This window comes from Guyanagaster necrorhizus (assembly GCF_019112545.1).
Source record: "Guyanagaster necrorhizus MCA 3950 unplaced genomic scaffold BT62scaffold_92, whole genome shotgun sequence".
Lineage (NCBI taxonomy): Eukaryota > Fungi > Basidiomycota > Agaricomycetes > Agaricales > Physalacriaceae > Guyanagaster > Guyanagaster necrorhizus.
In genome coordinates, this window is record NW_025064971.1 from 1 (window position 1) to 22,440 (window position 22,440).

Genomic DNA, 22,440 nt, shown 5'->3' on the forward strand with positions numbered 1-22,440 from the left:
GATAATCGGGGGAATAACCATCATCGACCACAACTGCACAACCGATTCCGGAGTCGGTTCTGCGATGATGAGTCGTCGATTACTGGTCAATGTTGCCTTCAGCCATAATCGCTGCTGAACTGTGACACTCACTAATAATGACATTCCACAGTAAGCCCTTAGCAAGGTATGAGCGAGGACTTATCATCTACAGTAAGTGTTTTTGTTCCCTGTGTTGGGCTAATTCTAGGGCTAATCGAGTTGGTTTTGCGATTGGCCAAGGCCGTGGGGAGTATTGCGAGTATGCCATGTGTTCGAGTCTTTTGGGGGGGGCTCTCGTGATGTGGCAGGCATGGCACTAGTGTCGAGTCAACCTCTTACTTTATGTGCAAGCTGCAAGGATCCTATTTCTGCTCAGTGATCATTTATACCGTCAACCAAAAATCACCGGTGATCGCACGGGATAAAGAAGCAGATGGTGATATCTTTAATTACCTACATATGTAAACGTGATGAATCTGACAGCAACTCCGACTAGAGGCGTTCTTCACTGTCGATCTCTTTTGCCGTCTGCTTCCTCTTTGTGCCGCCTGTCTTTACTCTTGTATTCTAGTGTCCTCGTGGTATCCGTCACCAATATTATTTGGTACAAGTCACTCTGGAGACTCTTCAAAGATTCATTTTCTCCATCTTGTCTGTTCGCACATTTATATCATCCTGCATGTTACAGCCTCTAGGAATACCGATATCTGCAACATGGAGATCCTGTCACACCTTCGCAAAGGATCATGGGTTGCACACCTTTATACTCTTGTGAATCCGACGTCAGGAAGAAATACCGAAATTTGCATTAATGATACAAACCACATCCAGATCGCTGGGCCCTGCAAAGGTCTCTTTCCAGTGGTGGTCGACCTTCTGAATAATACCTTCAACAAAAGCTTAGAGAAAGATAAAAGAAAAACATGCCATTGAATTTCAACGGTCACATTACCCTTCGTGTCGCTGACCGCGATGACATCCAGGGCCAACATTCTCCTCCTTCGCGAACCTACGCCATCCTCCGACACTGGCCAGGACAGGAATGGAGCCATCTTTACTGCAGCAAACAACACGCCTTTCTTGATTCCAGTGGTCGAGACCGTGTTCTCGAATATCAATGAACTCACATCCGTAACAGCACAGGGCAATTTTGATGGAGTTGTCATGACCAGCGCACGCTCATGTGAGGCCTGACACAAGGCAAATGGTGCAGCCAAGAACGGTACGTGCCGCATTCACTTGCTCGGATCTTGTTCTCGATTTCAGCGACAGAATGTCCGTTCTATGTCGTCGGGAAGGCTATCAGCTGGACATTCTCTCAATGTTTGAAGGAGAGACCGACAGGGCCATGGTGGATCGTGTTCTTTGCACCATCTGCTGCCGAATTCGTTCTACCCTTTCTGAAGGAAGGGTTCGACATGGATTTAGTGAATATTGCTGTCATTGGACCAACCATGCATTAGTATCAAGGCAATGCAATACATGAAACATTACAGACAAACCTGGAGCATAGGCATTAACAGTGATACCGTATTTATCGACCTCATGCACTAACCATGTATAGTTGAGAATAAGTGCAATGTTCACCTGCAGGAGGCGCGGTCCCACCGGCACACTGTGTGAGCCCACGTATAGTGCACTTGGAGGCACCATATACTGGTAGGTTAGGAGATCCTGTGAGAGTGAACTTGGTTATATCCGTGGTTAATGTCCTTGGGCAAAAACCGGCGCACCTTGCTTTCCGGCGATGTGTCAAATCAAATACATCGGCCATCACAGAAGTATATTTCCAGTGATTGAGCGCCACGTTTACGAACAAACAAAGAGGACCGGCAGAAAACGACGGAGTAGGAAACTAACTTCTCGGATATCTTGAGGTCATAGTCATGCCAAGGTAATACACTGCGACGGCTCTTTCTTCGTTAACAGTAACAGCTCCGCAGGTCAAAAATATATAGTATTCAGACTGAGACCATCACGATCTTCCCACAGAAGAATTCGCAGTCCGAATTTCCCAAGCATCCAGCACTGAACTCAAAATCGCGTTCTCGATACCAACACACCAATCCCGGTGGCGCATCCAGTTACCCAGATTATACTCAACATTCCCAAGAGAGACATCACACCACCTTGTCCGGTTCAATCCTGCCCGCATCAACCCAGGGCTCGCACCTGAGGAAAAGTCGCCTCCGCTTCCCATCGTTCCGGCTGAACCGATAAAGTGGGCTCTCGAACATTTTCAGGAAGCTCACTTCGGGACCGTTCTGCGACACCAGGAACGTCTCTTTCTGATATATACTGAGTTTCCGTGCACGCAGGCTGTGATAAAATGAGCTCTAGCTTGGACTTGGTGAAGAGGCACTGACCAAGATCTTTGCGATTGCAGTTGGAACGGTAATTCTGCGTGGACAGCGATCATCATTCGGATAGGGTAGGAAAATCGCAACTTGCACCTTCCGCGGCCACAGCGACACAGACGGCTGGTTTGTCTCGATGGTGCGCTCTAGCCTGAAGGCGACCGTGAGGTCGAAGATGTTTCGGGAGGCATAGGTACAGCAGGTTCCATTCTGCGATGAGTCTGGACATTTGTAACTGCTCCGTGTGCTGGGGCCGAAGTGAGAGACGTCGAGGTAAACGCTGGAGAATTCGCACGGACAAGTTGGCTCGCACCAGATTGGTGGGAGGGAGGATAGCCGGGTCTGTTCATGATGGAAGGAAAGCGGGAATGGATGGAGTGGATGACGATCATAGTCCAGATCGTTTTTAAGCAGGTCCGCGCAGAGGGACAAAGGCAATATTTTGGCCAAAGAATGTGGGAGGACAAAGACAGGGGAGGCGGATCTTAGGCGCCCAACAAGGACCAGTCCGAGTGGCACCATTCATCATCTGGCTTGTTCGCTGCATTCTCATACTTGCGATACGAGCTCCGTCTCAGTGAAATGCTGCGCTCTATCACTGGCTGCACGACAAAAGTAGATGAGTGCACAGCTCGAAATCAAACAGCTCATAGAGCAATGTCCTAATCTTCGGGAACGCAATAATCTTCGACTCTCTTTGCGATCATCCGGGAGTAGTTTTATCTGCCTCATGAGGAATGCCACCCTCGGTGTTCGTCGTCAGCCGGTGCCTATGGCGGTCAGAATTGGCGTGGTCGGATGTAAAACGAGCACGGCCGACAGAGAGATTACTCTCCGCAAGGAAGGCGATTGATGTCTCCGTGAGTTTTCTGTTTGAATAAGAGACGGTGGGAAAATACCAGACATAGTATGATCGTTGTCAGGTACAGAGACCGGTTTCGACCCCGAGGACAAGAATAGCATGGTACGGCTGTGGATGCACCATGGAAAGTTAGATGCAGTATCGATGTCCACGTCAAACTGCCTATCGCACGATTGAATTGGAACTGGGAAGATAGTCAAACCTAAACATACTAACCACACACTTTCTCACTGGTACTCTCAGCTGTATGGCTGCTGGCAGTCAAGAAGGAAGGCGAGGAAGGTGACATTGTAGTTGGGGTCCAAAAACGAGACATTATATCCTGTAGATCGGACTGGGAATGGCGGTCTCAAAAGGTGTGTGAGTCGAAGAGACTGTGACTCCGATCACGTGCACATGACATGTCGCGTGTATTTGTTCTTTTCTTGGCGACATTGGTCAACGTCTCGTCTGTCACAGCACCGACAGGAGTTTCCAGGGTGCATATAACTTGAAAGAAGGATACGTTGGTCGTGGGACGACAAAGAGAGCGGGATATCGTTTTGGCAAGTTGCAGAAAATGTTGGTTGACAGCGAGACAATAGACAATTCCTTAGAGCTGAAGATACCTTGCCAAGTTTGAGAATATGGGTGTGCAGAAGAGAAAGAGCGGGCTCACTGGTTTGATGTCGACCGAATCCATCTGGAAGGTTCATATAAGGGTCGACTGGTCTCACAAGCATAGACCTTACCCTTCACGACGATAAGATATCCAGAAAGCTGAGTAAACTGTGTTCTGGCATTGGTGAAATCCCTCGGAGCTGCCGCCATGCGACTACCGACTTCATTTATCCCCACAAATGCAACATGTAAGAGGGAGAGGCTCCGCGGTGAACTGTTCACGTCTTCTCCCTATCCACGGTCGCAGAGAAGAGAAGAGGTGGAGTAATGTCCGAATGTCATAAGGATGGGCCAAGGTCGTAATCAGAAATTTGCGCTTGTAGCTGCTGGCCTGTGACTGGATGCTGAAATATCCCAGGTAGTCTATATTCGATTGTTGTTGTCCCTATATATGTTCAAGTTAAAATGGCTTGGAAGGAAACCCGACTCACACCTTCGCTTGGCTTTAGAAGGATACCTATCCAGACGTTGATAACCTTTATCCAAAGCCGCGTGCGTTTCCAATTTCCCTTGAGAACCTGGTCTTCGATGTGCTGCGCGCGCACAGGAGAAAGGCCGTATCTTTGTTGGAATGAACGATGACAGGAAGGGCAGCAGTGCGAACTTGGGCCACATAAAGGCTTGAATAAATCCAGATAGTCGGTGATCCACTGGAAGAAAACGAGTTCAAAATACAACAGCTGGCACGATGAACATTCTGTGTGTCGCAATGTTTGTTCAAAAGTCATGGCAGGCCGAATATGGCCGACGGCGCTTGCCGTCTTTGCCGCTCACACCGAAACTACGTCTTCTCTATTGGTATCTTCGCCTTCCTTGGCTTCATTATCACTACCTTCAATTGAATCACAATATCTTCAAAACCAATGCTACATGATATAAAACACTTGTGCTGCGGAGATCCTGGTAGTTGCGCCTCCCAAATTCAACAAGGTCCTGAACCAGAATCATCGGTCTCCATTCAATTCGTAGTGGGGTAACGAACCTCAAGAAGAGATGGTTGCATTTTTAGGACCTTTCTTCTATATGGAGTCGAGCGGATGTGGTGCGTACGACTATTTTCTACTGGCAATTACAGAACTGCAACTGACCACGACTGCCAGCTCTGGTCGCCCATAATGCTGTCACATCCTTGTACCAATTTTTCCTCACTCTGCACTCGCTCTCCTCATTGCCCTCCAACTCTCATCAAGTCATCTCTTCCAGATCTTGTCCCCCTCCCAACCTGACCACCCAATCTAGCCCTCTGAGTTCAGAAAATCCTTCTCCCAACTGACCTGTCGTACCAGAGTCAGTCAAAACTGAAGGAAAATCGGAAAGGTACGTACACCATGCTATAGCAATCTATCATGTTCACGGCACCAGCATGCCCTACGGTGTTCCAATACCTAGTTCAAGGCCTTCAGTTGTGTCCACGCACGACTGCAGGAGCAATCGTTTCCCCAAAACGGCATACATGGGGTTTCAGTGTAGCTGCATATATGCGACTATTTGCAGCTCTTCAACTCGATTCCTTGGAGGTGACTGGTTTCTGATTACGACATGATTCTGGAGTGTTCACGACGCTTGCTCTCAGACCACCAGTGCATATCCGCCTTCGAAAGTAACGCCTTCCAGGCCTATATATCTATTTGTTCTGTCGATAATCACTTTAGCAGCCTGCGATGTGGATCAACAAAATACTCGTCCTCTGAGCTTAAAGACGGGCGATTTGCAGTGTGATCGGTGTTGGTTTAGGCGCGCCCAGACATTACAGGAGATCGGGGACTGTGATAGGATCATAGCTAGGGATACACCTGACGGACCGCTGCACCGTGTCAAGCGAATAGAAAGGAAGGAAAACTCCAAGGGGGAGATGCTGAAGAGCTTTCACTCGTATCTAAGGTCCTCTGAGCAACGGCGACGTCAGTACCAGCATATGATTCAAGAATTTGTGCACATTCACCTAGATGGGATGGATACGCTGATAACTAAAAGCCAGCCACTTGGCCAGTCATCGATGGCATCAACATGCATGGACACTGAAGGAAACTGGCCATGAGAAGATCGTCGAGGGAGATACACCCAATGGCCTGCTGCACGTCAAGCCAATGGATGGGAGAAACTATGAAGATGAGGAGATACTAGCAAAGTTTCATGAACAGCTGGAGTCGCTGAATAATGAACGAGGTCTGTTTGGCTCGCTGGCGAGCATACAGAAGCGGGTGTGGTGATGATGTCCCCAGCTGCAAATGAGAGGTCATCGGGGTCGAGGTTGTATACCCATAGATGGACCGCTGGTGCTGGTAGCAGGGAGGGCGACCTAACAGTCGGGGAAGAACGGACAGGAGCCGGTGTCAAGGCCTGGAGAAACGATAGTTTTCTCTGCAGACCGGCAGCCTCTGCTTGGGTGACGAACCCGTTGGCAACAAGGAAGTCGATGTTCGAGGCCGTCTGCGAGGCGGTGTGAGTAAGAAGGGTGAAAATGGCGGAAAGAACTCTTGTTTTTCTTCTCCCTCACTCTCCACTGTACGCAACATTCACTCATTCGTTGGTGCTAGGTGTGACGCAGAACCAGAATGTTGCGAAACAGGTGCGGGAGGAAGTAAGGCGACAATATGGGCTGGGAAAGGCATCACCGATGTTGGCAGCGCAATTGTACCATATGATGTTGCACCCTCTCCTTCTTGCTTCATTCTTCGCCAATGGAGATAGACAGAATTGAAGAATTGAACGTAACAATAAAGAAGCACCGCGCATGATGATCGAATGGCTTTGGGAATTATTGGAAAAAGCGGAGGGATGGAATATTGATGAAGATGGTTTGAGCATCAAATTCCTCATGACACGCGTCGATATCTACCATCACAAGTGGGATGTAATGAAGAATCTTGTCCGTCACAGAGATACGCTAGCGAAAATATCAGTCAGCTGGGACTAATCACAAAAACTAAAAGATACACACCGATGTCCCTAGGACTTGCATTCTGGGTAAATCGCTTTGATCCTGGTTACTCGCCGGATAATATATTGGAAGCTGCACACTCGAATTAGAAAAGAAACGGCAGATATTCTGGCTACGCACCAAGAACCTCTCTAGAAGGTAACGACATTGTCTACCACCAAGTGCTCCATGTCAGCGGACAGGATCTCTTCGTTGCTTGCTCATTATCGAAGAAGAAGGCTGTTATGGAAGCAGTAGTCTTCGTACAGACGCCCCGTCGTCATCGTGGTCAGAGGTCAAAGTCGATACCGCACAGCCACCATCCACTTTGCCTGTTACGGTCACCACGTCCGACGACGAAGAGGGATATTTGTTCTGGATCCATTACTCGAGTTGGAGACCTCCCTCGTTTCTGCCGCTGTCTGCGAAAATTTTTACTTCTTCCCGTGAGGCGGCGTAAAATGGAAGACCAGGCCTCGCTTTGTACCCTCGTCGCGAAAGTGACGGATGCTTTTTCTCCTTCTCCTGCTCTCGTGTTGTCTTCAAGAAGCTAACGTACAGGCCTCGACGTGCGAATTACGACAAGTCAGTACTGGCCGTTAAAAGGCCAGCCAACCACGAATTACTCCTTTATCATAAACAACCATGTCTGCTCGCACCGCTACTCCGTCTATCTTCGGCGCACCCAACGAATCCGCCGAGTCTTCTGGTCGTGCCCTCGGCAGCTCCAACACTGGACTCGGAAGGGGTGGTGTCGGCAAGCAAAAGGAGGCTCTGAAGCTGCGCTTGGACCTCAACTTGGAGGTGGAGATCGCCATCCAGGCCAAGGTCAATGGTGATATCACGCTTTCCCTCCTGTGAGGACACTGTTGGATTTTGCTTGACTCGGTCTGATGGATGTTTGTGTAGCGAGTGATTGAATGATCTCGACAGCTATTTTACAGTATGGACGTTCGTACATGCTACGGTACGTTCTTTACTCGTGGTTCGTGAATTTGATGCTCACTGAGTCCTTAGGATGGTCAGTATTGGGTTCCGTATTGGACGGTAGAGAATGTCGCGTATATGGACTTGCGACGCTGTATTTTTTCTCTACCCCAATTCATTGCACTGTTCTATGCTTTCTTTTGGTGTGAATGAGTGAGTTCATGTGAATTTGGTTTGTCGTGGTATAGCAAAGAGCAGTTGATAGACAACACCCTTTTTTCTAGGAGAGCTAGGTTGTAGTTCGAGATTTCATATTTTTTAAAGGTTTAAGTTCCCTCGGCATTCAATTAGATTGTATGATTTACAGCTAGAGTTAGCCGGTGGGAAATAATAAAACGTTCACTGCCCTTCCCTGCTCTTTCACCACGACGACGACGATGGAGACGACGCTCCTCATTCACATCGTCTCGCAGACGGCCTCCAACGTTGATTTCCTCGTCGCCAACGGGTACGTCACTCAAGGAGAGGCTGCCGGTCTGCAGAGAAAACTATCCTCTCTCCAATCAACGACGGCCTCGACACCGGCGCCTGTTCGTTCGACCCCCTTTAGGTTGCCCTCCCTGCCCCCACCAGCACCAGCACCAGCACCAGCGGTCGTGCAAGCCAAAGCTTTGTGGGCATACAACCTCGACGCCTCTGACCGCGACGACCTCTCATTCGCAGCTGGGGACATCATCACCATCGTCGAAGAGACCAACGCCGACTGGTGGCTCGGGGAGTATGGCGGCCGTAGGGCTCTCTTCCCAGCTAACTACGTCGAGAAGATCGCACCAGCACCTACGCCTGCGCCTGCTCCCCGGACCCTACCTCCTGCGTTCACCCCACCGACCGGTGTTCGATCGGTACCTCCGGCTCCCACAGAGAAGAAAGAGTACAAGCCGTTCATGGCTGCTCATTCAAGCGCCAACGCGCCCCCGCCTCCTGGGGCAGGTACGAACTCCGTTGGTCTTCAGCAGGACGTGGGTCAGGATGGAAAGAAGAGCAAGTTTGGCAAGTACGGTAATACGGTGCGCTGGGCCTTTCTTTTTAGGGGTCGGGATTTTCTTATGTGTTGTTTAGATGGCCCACTCTGCAGCTGGAGGTGTAGGATTCGGTGCTGGGGCTGCTATTGGCGGTGGCCTGGTTAGAGCAATATTCTAATTGCATCGTATTATTTATTTATTGACTCTATACCATATTCGCATTGAACGAGGACTTTCTTTTTTGCTCCATCAGATTTGTGTGCTTGTACTTCAGACTATCCTCGAACATAAATGCCAAAGAATCGCTCTCTTGACCCACGAGGAACTTTTGGTCGCACAGAGAAAAATGATCCTGGACTCGGATGCTCGCAAAGGAGTGGACATTGCAGACGCGAAACAACCATGAAGCGGATCGCGACCGCCGGGACAACGAAAACCTCATCTAAGGCTCGGACAACAGTCTAACGGACGGAATCGATGGAGGAAGATTGATTTCCTCGATGCGCCGCCGAAGCTCCGGCGCTCAACAAGGACGTACGTACTCGCCTTGCGTCTCAGCAACATCGACTCCTCCTTCTTTCCTGCTGCAACGAGCTATTGGCGCGTACGAAGTTGGCCCCTCGATCATTCGTACTGACTCATGTTCTTTCAGCTCCTGAAGCGCACCTACACTTGATCGACGTTAGGTCGAAAGGCAATTGCCGACTCGGAGACCTTCATCCCTGATACAACGACGACAGGCGAAAACACGTTGCGCATCGACCCCTCTCCCGCTGGTGTTGGTGATATGTGACCTTGCTGCTAGTAACCCCCCCCTCCTTGTTCACCGTCGCCATCATTGCACCTTCCTCGTCCGACAATGCAATCACTGAAACCGTGCAAAGAGCAAGTCGTACTGTATTTGACACAAATATTCCCTGCCAAGGGCCGGTAGAGCCATCTTCTTACTTTGGACACGAGTCTGTTCTGCCTTGGGGTACACGAGACTTGTATGATGACAAATAGAAGAGCAGTAGCGAGGCGAAGCTTTCACGTGTAGCTACGAGCAGCCTTGCCGATCTCAATCTGCAGAGATCGCAGTGGTAAGTACTTGTGAGACCTGTTCAGAGTCGCGCGGGAAAACTAAAATAGTTTGAGCTGCGCATCATATCATCGAATCCCCTACAAATAAGGGCTACACCTTTTATCCTAGTCAGAAATGGACCAAGAAGGGAACAATACAAACGTTGACATAGTGCTGCAATTGAGCAGGTGAAGTACTGGTCAGTTGTCACTGCCACGATGCTTCAACTGTGTCCGCTGCTGGTACCCAGTCACAGTTTGAGCATGCGACGACGATTCCCGCCGAAAGAATCCTGATTTTACGAAATGTCTTGGACTCATTGACCTCGTCATAGACAGTGGTTGACATTGGACCATGATGAAGGAGGCTCCAAGAAATGTTGGGGGAGAGTCGCTGTTACGATGGTAGGGATCAACACCATAAGCCTGGCATCTTACTATCATCACCAATTTCTACATATCTTCTCAATTTATAACACAGATATGCTATTTCTGTATATCAGTTAGCAAGAGCAGGAAGAGTGGTGAAATCAGTTTTCATTGGTGCACAGCAAAAGCATGCATACAATGGAGAATGCTAATTATATTTCATTTGTGAGTACCTTAATGGATGGGATGTACCATCGTATATGTACAGTGAACTACGAATGGCCTGGTGTATACTCGAGGTGAGAAATGGTACTAATCTAGGACGGCCACAAAATATGTACTCACCTCAAATAAGAATGTTCCGATGCTCTTTAGTAATGCGCAGACGCTTCAGCCTCCGTACCTCGTCATCAACCATTTCAAACACGGACATTTTCTCAAACTTTTCGTCAGATAGTCTTCGCCCGACAACCCAACATTGTTTCGGAATCAGTCGGAGACCAAATACATCCATACCAAGCAATGTGTAGATGTCTTCAGGTATTGGGAACTTGTGGCGTGCAATGATGTCAAATGTATGTTCCGCCCCATTGGCATCTTTAATGATCAGCTTGCCACGTCGCTTAACCTTTTCCACACTTCCCGCGGCCAACCCTCGCACAAATACCTTTTCAATGCAGGACCCTTCAAACCAATTATCATTCATCTCCCTATCCCAATGAACTGCCATCCCGGAGTAGTACTGGCCCACAGGCAGAGGCTTCTTCATGACCTGCTCCCATGACGGTCTCCACTTCGTGCCTGTATCCCCTGGTCCATGATACCAGAAGAACAGCTCGCCCCGATTCCGCACAGACATTGCATTCACCAATTCCGTCCATGCATCTTCGAGAGATTCACTCTCTCGGTATGCCGGTATCGTTATGGGGACCAGAGGGAATGCCAGTCCCGCGACTTTGTCCACAGGATTGGTGGATACTCGGTTCTGCATCTCTGACAGGACCTCAAACATCTTGGGGGTGACTGACAGCCACCAATTCCGATGATAGACAGCACTGATGGACCGCAGCTGCTCGTGAAACCTAGTCAGTATCTCAGTATCATAGTTCTCATACTTGTCTATTGGTTTCGCATGCAGCGGTCCATCAGGTGTATCCCCGGCAATGATCCTCTCCTCGCCAATCTCCTGTAGTGTCCAAGCGCGTCTAAACCAACAGCGATCACTGTCCAAGTCACCGTCGTTCAAAGTAAAAGGCCGCCCCAGCCCACTTAGGTAGATCACGACTTTGGCGTTCGCATACACGACTCCGATAGTGGGTACATCGATCTTCCACTCTTCTGCACGCAGGTCCTCCCTTGGCCCACCCTCCTGTCCCAAACAGAGGACATCCAACCACGTGTATTCCGCTCCCAGATTCAGCATCTCGATCCGGATTCGGTCAAGGCTGGCATCTTTTGGGATGGGTACGGGCCATTCCTTCCCATTGATAGGCGTCCAGACGTCGACGCGATCCTTCGTGTCCATCCACGCGTGCGATACCGGCCGAACACTCGCAGTTAACGAGGTCATGGGTAGAGACGCGTCGCTGCTCCACCATGGCACCACCCGATTAGCGTATAGATCCCAGACCCGTCGAGGTTCCAATTCCGGGTTAACAATCCGGTTACCGACAAGTGCTTTTCGTCGCCTCTTCTGGTCCTGAGCTTTACGTGTACATAGCCCATCTGGGAAGTCATTCCAGTCTTTGGTGACCCATGCTGCGCGGAGACGGCCATATGCAGTACCAAAGTCGTAGTTGTTCTTGATGCAGTCTTCGAGAGTGGAGGACATGGACGGAGTGTCCAGGGTATGTGACGTTCTCAGGGTGGTGTTCAGTTGATCTAAGAGGCCCATGACACCGAGCGTAGCGCACGGAGTGTCGGCGAGGGAGGATGATATTACGGGCTTTCGACCGGTGTAGGATCGTTGCAGTGGAACTTCGATCGACGACTCCTGTTGGCCCGTTTCAGTGAAGGCAGAAATGGTGACTACGGGGAAAGTGAGGTCCTGAAAACATGTTAACAAACTGTTCTTTGTTTGTTTGCCAACCGACTTACCTCCTGGGCCTGAGGCGCTGGGAACATAGTATCAGCCTCTGAATCTGAGCTCAGAGGTTCTGGAGCTGTTTCTGCACTGCTCGGGTTGGGCGGCGAGTGCGTCGTTACCTCGAAGACAGGGCGGTCACCTTCTGCAGTAGAACTGGCATGAGGTATCGCCCCTTGAGACTCTGAAGGCGGAATTACGTTGGCATTTTGGTTAGAATCGGGTATTGCATCAGGAGATGAAACCTTCTTCCATGCATTCGAAAAGACGGAGCATAAGTGAATCCAAATTGACTTGACACCGCTCAAAAGTAGGCTAATAATTCTCGATAGTACTAAGGTCGTCATACTGAGTACTCCAAACGAAATAGATTAACAATACGTACTATTTCCCATTTTCCAGATGTGCAGTCACGGGGTTGTGGAATAAAGGTGTTTGCGTAGAGGCAGGCAGGTGTTGCAACTCAGAGGTCGAATTATACGGGGTGCAGCGAGGGATTCGTGTAACCAGCGTGTTAGAAGCCAACGACATCCTGCATGTTTCGGGCCCTGCAAAAGCATGCGGGTACACGTGGAAATCATGGCGTCGACTCCATCCTGTCACTCCTTCACAAAGAGCGACATACAAGGCAGATTTTGTATCGATGATGGGCCGCACACCTGTATACTCTTGTGAATCCGACGTCAGGAAGAAATACTGAAATTTTCATTAATGATATCACGTACGTATATGATACCAACCGCATCTAGATCACCGGGCCCCGCAAACGTCTCTTTTGTCCAGTGGTGGTCGAACTTCTGAATAATACCTTGAACAAAAGCTTAGAGAAAGATGAAAGAAAAACATACGATTGAATTACGGTGTCTCTCCATCGTATTCTCCGCTATGCTAACTATATCGTTCTTCGTTGTTCAGATACACTGAAGCCCCATGTATGTCGTTTTGGGAAAATGACTGCTCCTGCAGTCGTGCGTGGACACAACCGAAGGCCTTGAGCCAGGTATTGGAACATCGTAGGGCATGCTAGTGCCGTGAACGTGATGGATTGCTATAGCATGAGGATCTGTTGTACCTGAGTCAGTCGAAAATGAAAGAAAATCGGAAAGCTACGTACACCAAAAACCTGTTTGAACTTGGGAGAAGGTTTTTCTGAACTCGAAGAGGGCTAGATTGCGTGGTCAGGTTGGGAGGGGGACAAGATCTGGAAGAGACGACTCGATGATAGTTGGAGGGCAATGAGGAGAGCGAGCGAAGAGTGAGGAGAAATTGATACAAGGATGTGACAGCATTGGTGACCAGAGCTGGCAGTCGTGTAATCGCCAGTAGAAGATAGTCGTAAGCACAAATGTCTTATATCATGCAGTATTGGTATTGAAGATATTGTGATTCAATTGAAGGTAGTGATATTGTAGCAGTGATAATGAAGCCAAGGAAGGCGAAGATATTAATAGAGAAGGCGTAGTTTAGGTGTGAGCGGCAAAGACGGCAAGTGCCGTCGGCTATATTGGGCCCGAACAAACATTGTGATACACAGAATGTTCATCGTGCCGGCTGTTTTATTTTCAACTCGTTTTCTTCCAGTGGATCACCGAATCTGATTTTATTCAAGCGTTTATGTAGCCCAAGTTCGCACTGCTGCCCTTCCTATCATCGTTCATTGGAACAAAGATACGGCCTTTCTCCTCTGCACCCGCCGCCCATCGAGGACGAGGTTCTCAAGGGAAATTGGAAACGCACGCGGCTTTGAGGGTGAAGGTTATCAATGTCTGGATAGGTATCCTTCTGAAGCCAAGGGAAGGTGTGTGTCGGGTTTCCTTCCAAGCAACTTTAACTTGAACATATATAGGGACAACAACAATCGAATATAGACTACCTGGGATATTTCAGCATTCAGTTACAGGCCAGGAGCTACAAGCGCAAATTCCCACTACGACCTTAGCCCATCCCTATGACATTCGGATATTACTCTACCTCTTCTCTTCTCTGCGACCTTGGATAGGAAGAAGACGTGAAGAGTTCACCACGTAGCCTCTCCCTCTTACATGTCGCATTTGTGGGGATAAATGAAGTCAGTAGCAGTAGTAGCATTGCGGCAGCTCCGAGGGATTTCACCAATGCCAGACCATTGTTTACTCAGCTTTCTGGATATCTTATCGTCGTGAAGGGTAAGGTCTATGCTTGTGAGACCAGTCGGCCCTTATATGAACCTTCCAGATGGATTCGCTCGAAATCAAACCAGTGAACCCGCTCTTTCTCTTCGGCACACCCATCTTCTGAAACTTGGCAAGGTATCTTCAGCCAGGAATTGTCTATTGTTTTGCTGTCAGGCAATATTTTCTGAAGCTTGCCAAAACGACATCCCGCTCTCTCCGTTGTTCCATAACGAACGGATCCTTTTCAAGTAATATGTACCCTGGAAACTCTCCTGCCGTTCTGCGTTTGTATCAGATACAAACTGCTGTGACAGACGAGATGTTGACCAATGTCAAGAAAAGAACGAATAGACGCGATACGTCACAGCCACGTGAACAGAATAACGGTCTGTCCGACTCACATCCCTTTCGCCGCCGCCATTCCCAATCCGGTCTACATGATATCGTGTCTTGCTCTTTGGACCCCAACTACAATGGCATCTTCGTTCTCGACTGGCAGCAATTGACATGCTTCAAGAGGCCATTGACTATGTTCCCACCTCCAATTGAATCGTGCAGTAGGCAGTTCGACATGTACATCGATACTGCGTCTGACGTTCCAGGGTGCATCCGCAGCCATGCTATGTTATTCTCATTCTCAGGTTCGAAACCGGTCTCTATACTCGGCAACAAGCATACTACATGTCGTATTTTCCCACTATCTCTTATTCAAACAGAGAGCTCACGGAGATATCAATCGCGTTCCTCGCGGAGAGTATCCTCTCCCTGTCCGCAGTGCTCGTTTTACATCCGACCATGCCAATTCCCACCGCCATTGGCACCATTATGGTTAATGACGAGCACTGAGGGTGGCATCCCTCATGAATGCAGATAAAATCATTCCCGGGTGATCGCAAACAGAGTCGAAGAATATTGCGAAGATTGGGACGTTGCTCTATGAGCTATTTGATTTCGAGCTGTGCACTCGTCTATTTTGTCGTGCAGCCAGTGATAGGGTGCAGTATTTGACGTCGACGGAACTCGCATCGCGAGTATCAGAATGGAGCGAACGAGGCAGACGATGAATAGTGCCACTCGGACTGGTCTTTGTTGCGCGCCCAAGATCCGCCTCCCCTGTCTTTGTCCTCCCACATTCTTTGGCCAAAATATTGCCTTTGTCCCTCTGCGCGGACCTGCTTAAAAACCGGACTATGATCGTCATCCACTCCATCCATTCCCGCTCTCCTTCCATCATGAACAGACCCGGCTATCCTCCCTCCCACCAATCTGGTGCGAGCCAAATTCTCCCTGCGAATTCTCCAGCTTTTACCTCGACGTCTCTCACTTCGGCGCCAGCATACGGAGCAGTCACAAATGTCCAGACTCATCGCAGAATACAACCTGCTGTACCTATGCTTCCCGAAACATCTTCGACCTCACGGTCGCCTTCAGACTGGAGTGCGCCATCGAGACAAACCAGCCGTCCGTGCCGCTGTGGCCGCGGAAGGTGGTGGCGATTCTCCTACCCTATCCGAATGATGATCGCTATCCACGAGGAATTACCGTTCCAACCGCAATCGCGAGGATCTTGGTCAGTGCCTCTTCACCGAGTCCAACCTAGAGCTCATCTTATCACAGCCCGCGCACACGGAAACTCAGCATATATCAGAAAGAGACGTTCCTGGTGTCGCAGAACGGTCCCGAAGTGAGCTTCCTGAAAACATTCGAGAGCCCGCTGTATCGGTTCAGCCAGAACGATGGGAAGCGGAGGCCACTTTTCCTCAGGTGCGAGCCCTGGGTTGATGCAGACAGGATCGAACGGGACAAGGTGGTGTATTTGGAATGCAGGTGCGATATCTCTCTTGGGAATGTTGAGTATAATCCGGGTATCCGGGTAACTGGATGCGCCACCGGGATTGGTGTGTTGGTATCGAGAATGCGATTTTGAGCTCTGTGCTGGATACTTGGGAAATTCGGACTGCGAATTCTTCTGTAGGGAGACCGTGATGGTCTCAGTCTGAATACTATATATTTTTGACTTGCGGAGCTGTTACTGTTAAGGAACAAAGAGCTGTTGCAGTGTATTACCTTGGCATGACTATGACCGCAAGATATCTGAGAAGTTAGTTTCCCACTCTGTTGTTATCTGCCGGTCCTCTTTGTTTGTTCGTAAAGGTGGCGCTCAATCACTGGAAATATCCTCACATTTTGGTCGATATAGTACTTCTGCGATGGCCCATGTATTTGATTTGACACACCGCCGGCAAGCAACGTGCGCCGGTTTTTGCCCAAGGACATTAACCATGGATATAACCAAGTTCACTCTCATAGGATCTAGGTCGGTAATTATGGTATTACTGTTAATGCCTATGCTCCAGGTTTGTCTATAATGTTTCATGTATTGAATTGCTTTGATCCTAATGTGTGGTTGGTCCAATGACAGCAATATTCACTAAATCCATGTCGAATCCTTCTTTCAGAAAGGGTAGAATGAATTCGGAAGCAGACGGTGCAAAGGACACGATCCACCATGGCCCCGTCGGTCTCTCCTTCAAACGTTGAGAGAATGTCGAGCTGATAGCCTTCCCGACGACATAGAACAGTCATTCTGTCACTGAAACTGAGAACACAATTCGACCAAGTGAATGCGACATGTACCGTTCTTGGGTGCATCGTTCGCCTTGTGTCAGGCCTCGCATGAGCGTGCGCTGATCATGACAACTCCATCGAAATCGCCCTGTGCCGTTACAGATGCGAGTTCATTGATATTCATGAGCACGGTCTCGAGCACTAGAATCGAGAAAGGGGTGTTGTTTGCTGCAGTAAAGATGGCTCCATTCCGGTCCTGGCCACTATCGGAGGACGGTGTAGGTTCGCGAAGGAGGAGAACGTTGGCCCTGGATGTCATCGTGGTCAGCGACACCATGGGTAATGTGACCGTTGAACATTAACCATCACCTAGAACATCGCCCACTTTCTGCCCCAATACCAAGCACGATTCCGACACTGAAGATGAGGACTGCCTTCTACTGGCTGGCTATGCTGGTATCCACAGTGGAAAGAGTCTGCTCACGATGCGGCAGTAGCCTAATTCCTCAGACGAAGAACGAGATGCTAAACATCAGCGGATCAGCTCTCCAACGTCTACATTCGCTGAGGACGACTATACAGCCGCATACATCGAAGATTGCCAGCTGCTTCTATCTGAGGTTTCAATTTTTGCGGAGGATAATTCAAGATATGGTGAGGTTGTCGTGTATGCCCACTATGCTTCACACTTACTGCATGCCATAGTGAAGTTCCATTCTTCAGTAATAATATCCTCGCAGAACATATGCAAATTTTTTAGGTTTAATAGTGATGGGATCTTTTCCAGATTTAAACGGAGTTGTTCAAGGCGACGGAGGTAACGGAGTGCTTGTTGTAAAGGTAGCTACAGCCATTGACATAAGTAAAAAGTATATTAGAAACCGTATGGCTTACCGCGAAACCTCAGCGTTTCTCAGGTGCATCATAACGGTTGAACTCCAATTCTCTCAAATACGGAGAGCACAACACGCCAGAAGATGCACTTCAACTTGTGAGGCCTGTTCAGAGTCGCACGGACAAACTAAAATAGTTTGAGCTGCGCGTCATACGATCGAATCCCCTACAAATGAGGGCTATGCCTTGTATCCTAGTCATAAATGGACCAAGAAGGGAACAATACAGATGCTGACATAGCACCTCGTCCTGAGTGCAGCCGGAGTTTTAACTTGTGAAGCAAGAAAGCCGGGAAGATTCCAAGGTCAGTTCATACAAATCGCAAATTCTATGAGTCGCTCCGTCTCAATTTTGCGTAAGCCTTCGATTGGTAGAGGCTGGCTCCTTCCGGGCTTGTGTCTGTCATTTTAATTTTTCCGAGGAAAGCAGAAGGAACGAGATGCATCGCTACTACCTGCAATTGAGCAGGTGAAGTACTGGTCAGTTGTCAAGGCCACGATGCTTGCCTTGTGTCTGCTGCAAGTACCCAGTCCCATTTCGACCAGGCGACAACAATCCCTGCCAAAAGTGTCCTGAATTTACCAAATTTCTTGGAGTCATTGATCTGGTCATAGACAGTGGTTGACGATGGACCATGATGAAAGAAGCTCCAACAAATGATGGAAGAGAGTTGCTGTTCTGGTGGTAGGAATCAACACCATCAAGTTTGGCTTCTGACCATCATCATCATTTCTATACACCTCCTCTCCATTCATAACGCAAATATGCTGTTTCTGCGTATCAGTTAGCAAGAGCAGGAAGAGTAGCGAAATCGACTTTCATTGGTGCGCAGCAAAAGCATGCATACGATGGAGAATGCTAATTATATTTCATTTGCGAGTATCTCAATGGATAGGATGTACCATCATATATGTGCAGTGAACTATGAATGGGCCTGATGTATACTCGAGGCGAGAAACGGTAATAATCTAGAACAGCCACAAAATATATACTCACTTCAAATAAGAATGTTCCGGCACCGTTTAGTAATGCCCAGAAGCTCCATCCTTTGGGCTTCTTCATAGACTATTTCAAACACGGACACTTTCTCAAACTTTTCGTCAGATAGTCTTCGCCCGACAACCCAATATCGTTTGGGAACCAGTCGGAGATCGAATCCATCCATACCAAGCAATGTGTAGATGTCTTCAGGTATTGGGAACTTGTGGCGTGCAATGATGTCGAATGTATGTTCCGTCAGATTGGCATTTTTAATGATCAGCTCGCCACGTCGCTCAACCTCTGCTGCACCTCCCGGAGCCAACCCTCGCACAAATACCTTTTCAATGCAGGGCCCTTTATACCAGCTATCATTCGTCTTCCAATCAATTGTCATAAAGGGGCAGTCGTTCACAGGCAGAGGATTCTTCATGACCTGCTCCCATGACGGTCTCCACTTCATGCCCGTATCTCCTGGTTCAGGATACGAGATGAACAGCCGACCCCGATTCTCCACATCCATTGCATTCACCAATTCCGTCCATGCATCTTCGAGAGATTCGCTCTCTTGGTATACCGGTATCGTCGTGGGGAGCAGAGGGAATGCCAGTCCCGCGACTTTGTCTACAGGATTGGTGGATACCCGGTTCTGCATCTGTGACAGGGCCTCAAATATCGTGGGGGAGACTGGCAGCCGCGGACTCAGATGATTGACAGCGCTGATGGACCGCAGCTGCTTGTGAAACCTAGTCAGTATCTCAGTATCATAGTTCCCATCCTTGTCTATTGGTTTCGCATGCAGCGGTCCATCAGGTGTATCCCCGACAATGATCCTCTTCCTGCCAACCTCCTGAAGTGTCCACGCGCGTCTAAACCAACAGCAATCACTGTCCAAGTCACCGTCGTTCAAAGTAAAGGGCCGCCCCAGCCCACTCAGGTAGGTCGCGACTTCGGCGTCCCTATACACACGTCCGATAGTGGGCACATCGACCTTCCACTCTTCTGCACGCAGGTCCTCCCTTAGCCCGCCCTCCTGTCTCAAACAGAGGACATCCAACCACACATACTGCTCACCAAGATTCAGCATCTCGATGCGGATGAGATCAAGGTTGGTATCGTTTGGGATGGGTACAGGCCATTCCTTCCCATTGATAGGTGTCCAGACGTTGACGCGATCCTTCGCGTCCATCCACGCATGCGATACCGGCCGAACAGTCCATGCAGCACTTAACCACGGCATCGGGTATAGAAACGCGTTGTTGCTCCACCATGGCACCACCCGATTAGCGCATAGATCCCAGACCCGTCGAGGTTCCAAATTCGGTTGGACAATCCGGTTACCGACAAGTGCATCTCGTCGCCTCTCCTGGTCCCGAGCTTCACGTGTACGTAGCCCATCTGGGATGGCATTCCAGTCTTTGATGCCCCATACCATGCGGAGACGGCCATATGCAGTGCCAAAGTCGTAGTTATTCTTGATGCAGTCTTCGAGAGTGGAGGACATGGATCGAGTGTCCAGGGTATGTGATGTTCTGAGGGTGGTGTTCAGTTGATCTAAGAGGCCCATAACACCGAGGGTAGCGCATGGAGTGTCGGCGAGGGAGGATGATATTACGGGCTTTCGACCGGTGTAGGATCGTTGTGATGGAACTTTGATCGACGACTCCTGTTGGCCCGTTTCAGTGAAGGCAGAAATGGTGACTACGGGGAAAGTGAGGTCCTGAAAATATGTTAACAAACTCTTCTCTGTTTGTTTGCTAACTGGCTTACCTCCGGGGCCTGAGACTCTGGGAATACAGAATAAGAATCCCAGCTCAGGGGTTCTGGAGCTGTTTCTGCACTGCTAAGGTCGGGCGGCGAGTGTGTCGTTACCTCCAGGACAGGGCCGTCACCTTCTGCAGTAGAACTGCCATTAGGTATCGCCCCTTGAGACTCTGGAATTATGTTGGCATTCTGGTCAGAATCAGATGGATCCGTCATTGCTTGTGCAGTCGAAAAAGCGGAGCACAAGCGATTCCAAATCCTGTTAACGCGGCTGAAAAGCAGGGCAATAATTCTCGATGGTACTAAAGTCGTCGTACTGAGTACTCGAAACAAAATATATCAACAATACGTACTATTTCCCATTTTCCAGATATGCAGTCAAGGGATTGCGGAACCAAGGATTATCTGCATCGAGGCAGGCAGGCGTTGCAAGTTGCAGGTCGAATTCTACGGGCTGTTGCGAGGTACTCGTGTGAACAGCATGCTAGACGCCAGATGAACCAATAATAGGGAGGATCAGGATTCGTCGATTATGGGGCGATAATCGGGGGAATAACCATCATCGACCACAACTGCACAACCGATTCCGGAGTCGGTTCTGCGATGATGAGTCGTCGATTACTGGTCAATGTTGCCTTCAGCCATAATCGCTGCTGAACTGTGACACTCACTAATAATGACATTCCACAGTAAGCCCTTAGCAAGGTATGAGCGAGGACTTATCATCTACAGTAAGTGTTTTTGTTCCCTGTGTTGGGCTAATTCTGGGCTAATCGAGTTGGTTTTGCGATTGGCCAAGGCCGTGGGGAGTATTGCGAGTATGCCATGTGTTCGAGTCTTTTGGGGGGGGATCTCGTGATGTGGCAGGCATGGCACTAGTGTCGAGTCAACCTCTTACTTTATGTGCAAGCTGCAAGGATCCTATTTCTGCTCAGTGATCATTTATACCGTCAACCAAAAATCACCGGTGATCGCACGGGATAAAGAAGCAGATGGTGATATCTTTAATTACCTACATATGTAAACGTGATGAATCTGACAGCAACTCCGACTAGAGGCGTTCTTCACTGTCGATCTCTTTTGCCGTCTGCTTCCTCTTTGTGCCGCCTGTCTTTACTCTTGTATTCTAGTGTCCTCGTGGTATCCGTCACCAATATTATTTGGTACAAGTCACTCTGGAGACTCTTCAAAGATTCATTTTCTCCATCTTCTCTGCTCGCACATTTATATCATCCTGCATGTTACAGCCTCTAGGAATACCGATATCTGCAACATGGAGATCCTGTCACACCTTCGCAAAGGATCATGGGTTGCACACCTTTATACTCTTGTGAATCCGACGTCAGGAAGAAATACCGAAATTTGCATTAATGATACAAACCACATCCAAATCGCTGGGCCCTGCAAAGGTCTCTTTCCAGTGGTGGTCGACCTTCTGAATAATACCTTCAACAAAAGCTTAGAGAAAGATAAAAGAAAAACATGCCATTGAATTTCAACGGTCACATTACCCTTCGTGTCGCTGACCGCGATGACATCCAGGGCCAACATTCTCCTCCTTCGCGAACCTACGCCATCCTCCGACACTGGCCAGGACAGGAATGGAGCCATCTTTACTGCAGCAAACAACACGCCTTTCTTGATTCCAGTGGTCGAGACCGTGTTCTCGAATATCAATGAACTCACATCCGTAACAGCACAGGGCAATTTTGATGGAGTTGTCATGACCAGCGCACGCTCATGTGAGGCCTGACACAAGGCAAATGGTGCAGCCAAGAACGGTACGTGCCGCATTCACTT

General features: G+C 48.9%; 14 protein-coding genes across 14 annotated transcripts; 10 read left to right on the forward strand and 4 right to left on the reverse strand.

The window, feature by feature from the left end:
• Nucleotides 1-265: 265 nt before the first annotated feature.
• Nucleotides 266-749, forward strand: BT62DRAFT_798192 (uncharacterized protein). Its single transcript, XM_043182331.1, has 2 exons — nucleotides 266-457; nucleotides 520-749. Exons 1-2 carry the CDS (start codon nucleotides 364-366, stop codon nucleotides 714-716), a joined length of 291 nt encoding a protein of 96 aa, XP_043032641.1. The 5' UTR covers nucleotides 266-363; the 3' UTR covers nucleotides 717-749.
• Nucleotides 547-1,523, forward strand: BT62DRAFT_939242 (uncharacterized protein). The gene is made up of 2 exons (XM_043187686.1): nucleotides 547-897; nucleotides 949-1,523. Exon 2 carries the CDS (start codon nucleotides 994-996, stop codon nucleotides 1,213-1,215), a length of 222 nt encoding a protein of 73 aa, XP_043032642.1. The 5' UTR covers nucleotides 547-897; nucleotides 949-993; the 3' UTR covers nucleotides 1,216-1,523.
• Nucleotides 1,524-1,832: 309 nt separating this feature from the next.
• BT62DRAFT_798135 (uncharacterized protein) lies at nucleotides 1,833-3,052 on the reverse strand. Its single transcript, XM_043182330.1, has 2 exons — nucleotides 2,388-3,052; nucleotides 1,833-2,340 (listed from the first exon to the last, which is right to left on the reverse strand). The coding sequence occupies exons 1-2, from the start codon at nucleotides 2,898-2,900 to the stop codon at nucleotides 2,176-2,178; spliced, it is 678 nt and encodes a 225-aa protein (XP_043032643.1). The 5' UTR covers nucleotides 2,901-3,052; the 3' UTR covers nucleotides 1,833-2,175.
• A 29-nt stretch (nucleotides 3,053-3,081) lies between these two features.
• BT62DRAFT_1014310 (uncharacterized protein) lies at nucleotides 3,082-4,628 on the reverse strand (the record flags this gene model as incomplete). The annotated part of the gene is made up of 7 exons (XM_043178193.1): nucleotides 3,082-3,247; nucleotides 3,306-3,424; nucleotides 3,464-3,588; nucleotides 3,637-3,831; nucleotides 3,899-3,922; nucleotides 3,972-4,131; nucleotides 4,332-4,628. 7 exons carry the CDS (start codon nucleotides 4,626-4,628, stop codon nucleotides 3,082-3,084), a joined length of 1,086 nt encoding a protein of 361 aa, XP_043032644.1.
• Nucleotides 4,629-6,843: 2,215 nt separating this feature from the next.
• Nucleotides 6,844-7,374, forward strand: BT62DRAFT_1014312 (uncharacterized protein; the record flags this gene model as incomplete). Its single annotated transcript, XM_043178194.1, has 2 exons — nucleotides 6,844-6,867; nucleotides 6,931-7,374. The coding sequence occupies 2 exons, from the start codon at nucleotides 6,844-6,846 to the stop codon at nucleotides 7,372-7,374; spliced, it is 468 nt and encodes a 155-aa protein (XP_043032645.1).
• Nucleotides 7,375-7,465: 91 nt separating this feature from the next.
• BT62DRAFT_1014313 (uncharacterized protein) lies at nucleotides 7,466-7,960 on the forward strand (the record flags this gene model as incomplete). The annotated part of the gene is made up of 3 exons (XM_043178195.1): nucleotides 7,466-7,677; nucleotides 7,754-7,787; nucleotides 7,838-7,960. The coding sequence occupies 3 exons, from the start codon at nucleotides 7,466-7,468 to the stop codon at nucleotides 7,958-7,960; spliced, it is 369 nt and encodes a 122-aa protein (XP_043032646.1).
• Nucleotides 7,726-8,961, forward strand: BT62DRAFT_798346 (SH3-domain-containing protein). The gene is made up of 4 exons (XM_043182332.1): nucleotides 7,726-7,787; nucleotides 7,838-7,960; nucleotides 8,013-8,814; nucleotides 8,867-8,961. The coding sequence occupies exons 3-4, from the start codon at nucleotides 8,185-8,187 to the stop codon at nucleotides 8,945-8,947; spliced, it is 711 nt and encodes a 236-aa protein (XP_043032647.1). The 5' UTR covers nucleotides 7,726-7,787; nucleotides 7,838-7,960; nucleotides 8,013-8,184; the 3' UTR covers nucleotides 8,948-8,961.
• A 1,585-nt stretch (nucleotides 8,962-10,546) lies between these two features.
• On the reverse strand, nucleotides 10,547-13,155 carry BT62DRAFT_1014316 (uncharacterized protein; the record flags this gene model as incomplete). Its single annotated transcript, XM_043178196.1, has 6 exons — nucleotides 10,547-12,247; nucleotides 12,298-12,598; nucleotides 12,669-12,831; nucleotides 12,909-12,951; nucleotides 13,009-13,080; nucleotides 13,132-13,155. 6 exons carry the CDS (start codon nucleotides 13,153-13,155, stop codon nucleotides 10,547-10,549), a joined length of 2,304 nt encoding a protein of 767 aa, XP_043032648.1.
• Nucleotides 13,156-14,689: 1,534 nt separating this feature from the next.
• BT62DRAFT_939253 (uncharacterized protein) lies at nucleotides 14,690-15,310 on the forward strand (the record flags this gene model as incomplete). The annotated part of the gene is made up of 1 exon (XM_043187687.1): nucleotides 14,690-15,310. The coding sequence occupies one exon, from the start codon at nucleotides 14,690-14,692 to the stop codon at nucleotides 15,308-15,310; it is 621 nt and encodes a 206-aa protein (XP_043032649.1).
• Nucleotides 15,311-15,626: 316 nt separating this feature from the next.
• On the forward strand, nucleotides 15,627-16,363 carry BT62DRAFT_1014318 (uncharacterized protein; the record flags this gene model as incomplete). Its single annotated transcript, XM_043178197.1, has 2 exons — nucleotides 15,627-16,006; nucleotides 16,054-16,363. The coding sequence occupies 2 exons, from the start codon at nucleotides 15,627-15,629 to the stop codon at nucleotides 16,361-16,363; spliced, it is 690 nt and encodes a 229-aa protein (XP_043032650.1).
• A 390-nt stretch (nucleotides 16,364-16,753) lies between these two features.
• BT62DRAFT_939255 (uncharacterized protein) lies at nucleotides 16,754-17,735 on the forward strand. The gene is made up of 3 exons (XM_043187688.1): nucleotides 16,754-17,023; nucleotides 17,074-17,312; nucleotides 17,374-17,735. Exons 2-3 carry the CDS (start codon nucleotides 17,244-17,246, stop codon nucleotides 17,707-17,709), a joined length of 405 nt encoding a protein of 134 aa, XP_043032651.1. The 5' UTR covers nucleotides 16,754-17,023; nucleotides 17,074-17,243; the 3' UTR covers nucleotides 17,710-17,735.
• A 1,122-nt stretch (nucleotides 17,736-18,857) lies between these two features.
• BT62DRAFT_798481 (uncharacterized protein) lies at nucleotides 18,858-21,311 on the reverse strand. The gene is made up of 3 exons (XM_043182334.1): nucleotides 20,994-21,311; nucleotides 20,647-20,942; nucleotides 18,858-20,596 (listed from the first exon to the last, which is right to left on the reverse strand). The coding sequence occupies exons 1-3, from the start codon at nucleotides 21,001-21,003 to the stop codon at nucleotides 18,896-18,898; spliced, it is 2,007 nt and encodes a 668-aa protein (XP_043032652.1). The 5' UTR covers nucleotides 21,004-21,311; the 3' UTR covers nucleotides 18,858-18,895.
• BT62DRAFT_798471 (uncharacterized protein) lies at nucleotides 21,311-21,927 on the forward strand. Its single transcript, XM_043182333.1, has 3 exons — nucleotides 21,311-21,371; nucleotides 21,440-21,635; nucleotides 21,698-21,927. The coding sequence occupies exons 2-3, from the start codon at nucleotides 21,542-21,544 to the stop codon at nucleotides 21,892-21,894; spliced, it is 291 nt and encodes a 96-aa protein (XP_043032653.1). The 5' UTR covers nucleotides 21,311-21,371; nucleotides 21,440-21,541; the 3' UTR covers nucleotides 21,895-21,927.
• Nucleotides 21,754-22,440, forward strand: BT62DRAFT_939259 (uncharacterized protein). Its single transcript, XM_043187689.1, has 2 exons — nucleotides 21,754-22,075; nucleotides 22,127-22,440. The coding sequence occupies exon 2, from the start codon at nucleotides 22,172-22,174 to the stop codon at nucleotides 22,391-22,393; it is 222 nt and encodes a 73-aa protein (XP_043032654.1). The 5' UTR covers nucleotides 21,754-22,075; nucleotides 22,127-22,171; the 3' UTR covers nucleotides 22,394-22,440.

What these genes read in the sequence shown, in the direction of transcription:
- BT62DRAFT_798192 (XM_043182331.1), top strand. Translation starts at nt 364, where the DNA reads ATGTGCAAGCTGCAAGGATCCTATTTCTGCTCAGTGATCATTTATACC. An exon ending in ACGGGATAAAGAAGCAGATG is followed by an intron (nt 458 to 519) that starts GTGATATCTTTA and finishes CTCCGACTAGAG; the next exon opens with GCGTTCTTCACTGTCGATCT.
- BT62DRAFT_939242 (XM_043187686.1), top strand. Translation starts at nt 994, where the DNA reads ATGACATCCAGGGCCAACATTCTCCTCCTTCGCGAACCTACGCCATCC.
- BT62DRAFT_798135 (XM_043182330.1), bottom strand. Translation starts at nt 2,900, where the DNA reads ATGGTGCCACTCGGACTGGTCCTTGTTGGGCGCCTAAGATCCGCCTCC. An exon ending in CTGCAATCGCAAAGATCTTG is followed by an intron (nt 2,341 to 2,387) that starts GTCAGTGCCTCT and finishes ATTTTATCACAG; the next exon opens with CCTGCGTGCACGGAAACTCA.
- BT62DRAFT_798346 (XM_043182332.1), top strand. Translation starts at nt 8,185, where the DNA reads ATGGAGACGACGCTCCTCATTCACATCGTCTCGCAGACGGCCTCCAAC. An exon ending in TTGGCAAGTACGGTAATACG is followed by an intron (nt 8,815 to 8,866) that starts GTGCGCTGGGCC and finishes TGTGTTGTTTAG; the next exon opens with ATGGCCCACTCTGCAGCTGG.
- BT62DRAFT_939255 (XM_043187688.1), top strand. Translation starts at nt 17,244, where the DNA reads ATGGCTCCATTCCGGTCCTGGCCACTATCGGAGGACGGTGTAGGTTCG. An exon ending in GAAGGAGGAGAACGTTGGCC is followed by an intron (nt 17,313 to 17,373) that starts CTGGATGTCATC and finishes ATTAACCATCAC; the next exon opens with CTAGAACATCGCCCACTTTC.
- BT62DRAFT_798481 (XM_043182334.1), bottom strand. An exon ending in CAGAGTCTCAGGCCCCGGAG is followed by an intron (nt 20,597 to 20,646) that starts GTAAGCCAGTTA and finishes ACATATTTTCAG; the next exon opens with GACCTCACTTTCCCCGTAGT.
- BT62DRAFT_798471 (XM_043182333.1), top strand. Translation starts at nt 21,542, where the DNA reads ATGTGCAAGCTGCAAGGATCCTATTTCTGCTCAGTGATCATTTATACC. An exon ending in ACGGGATAAAGAAGCAGATG is followed by an intron (nt 21,636 to 21,697) that starts GTGATATCTTTA and finishes CTCCGACTAGAG; the next exon opens with GCGTTCTTCACTGTCGATCT.
- BT62DRAFT_939259 (XM_043187689.1), top strand. Translation starts at nt 22,172, where the DNA reads ATGACATCCAGGGCCAACATTCTCCTCCTTCGCGAACCTACGCCATCC.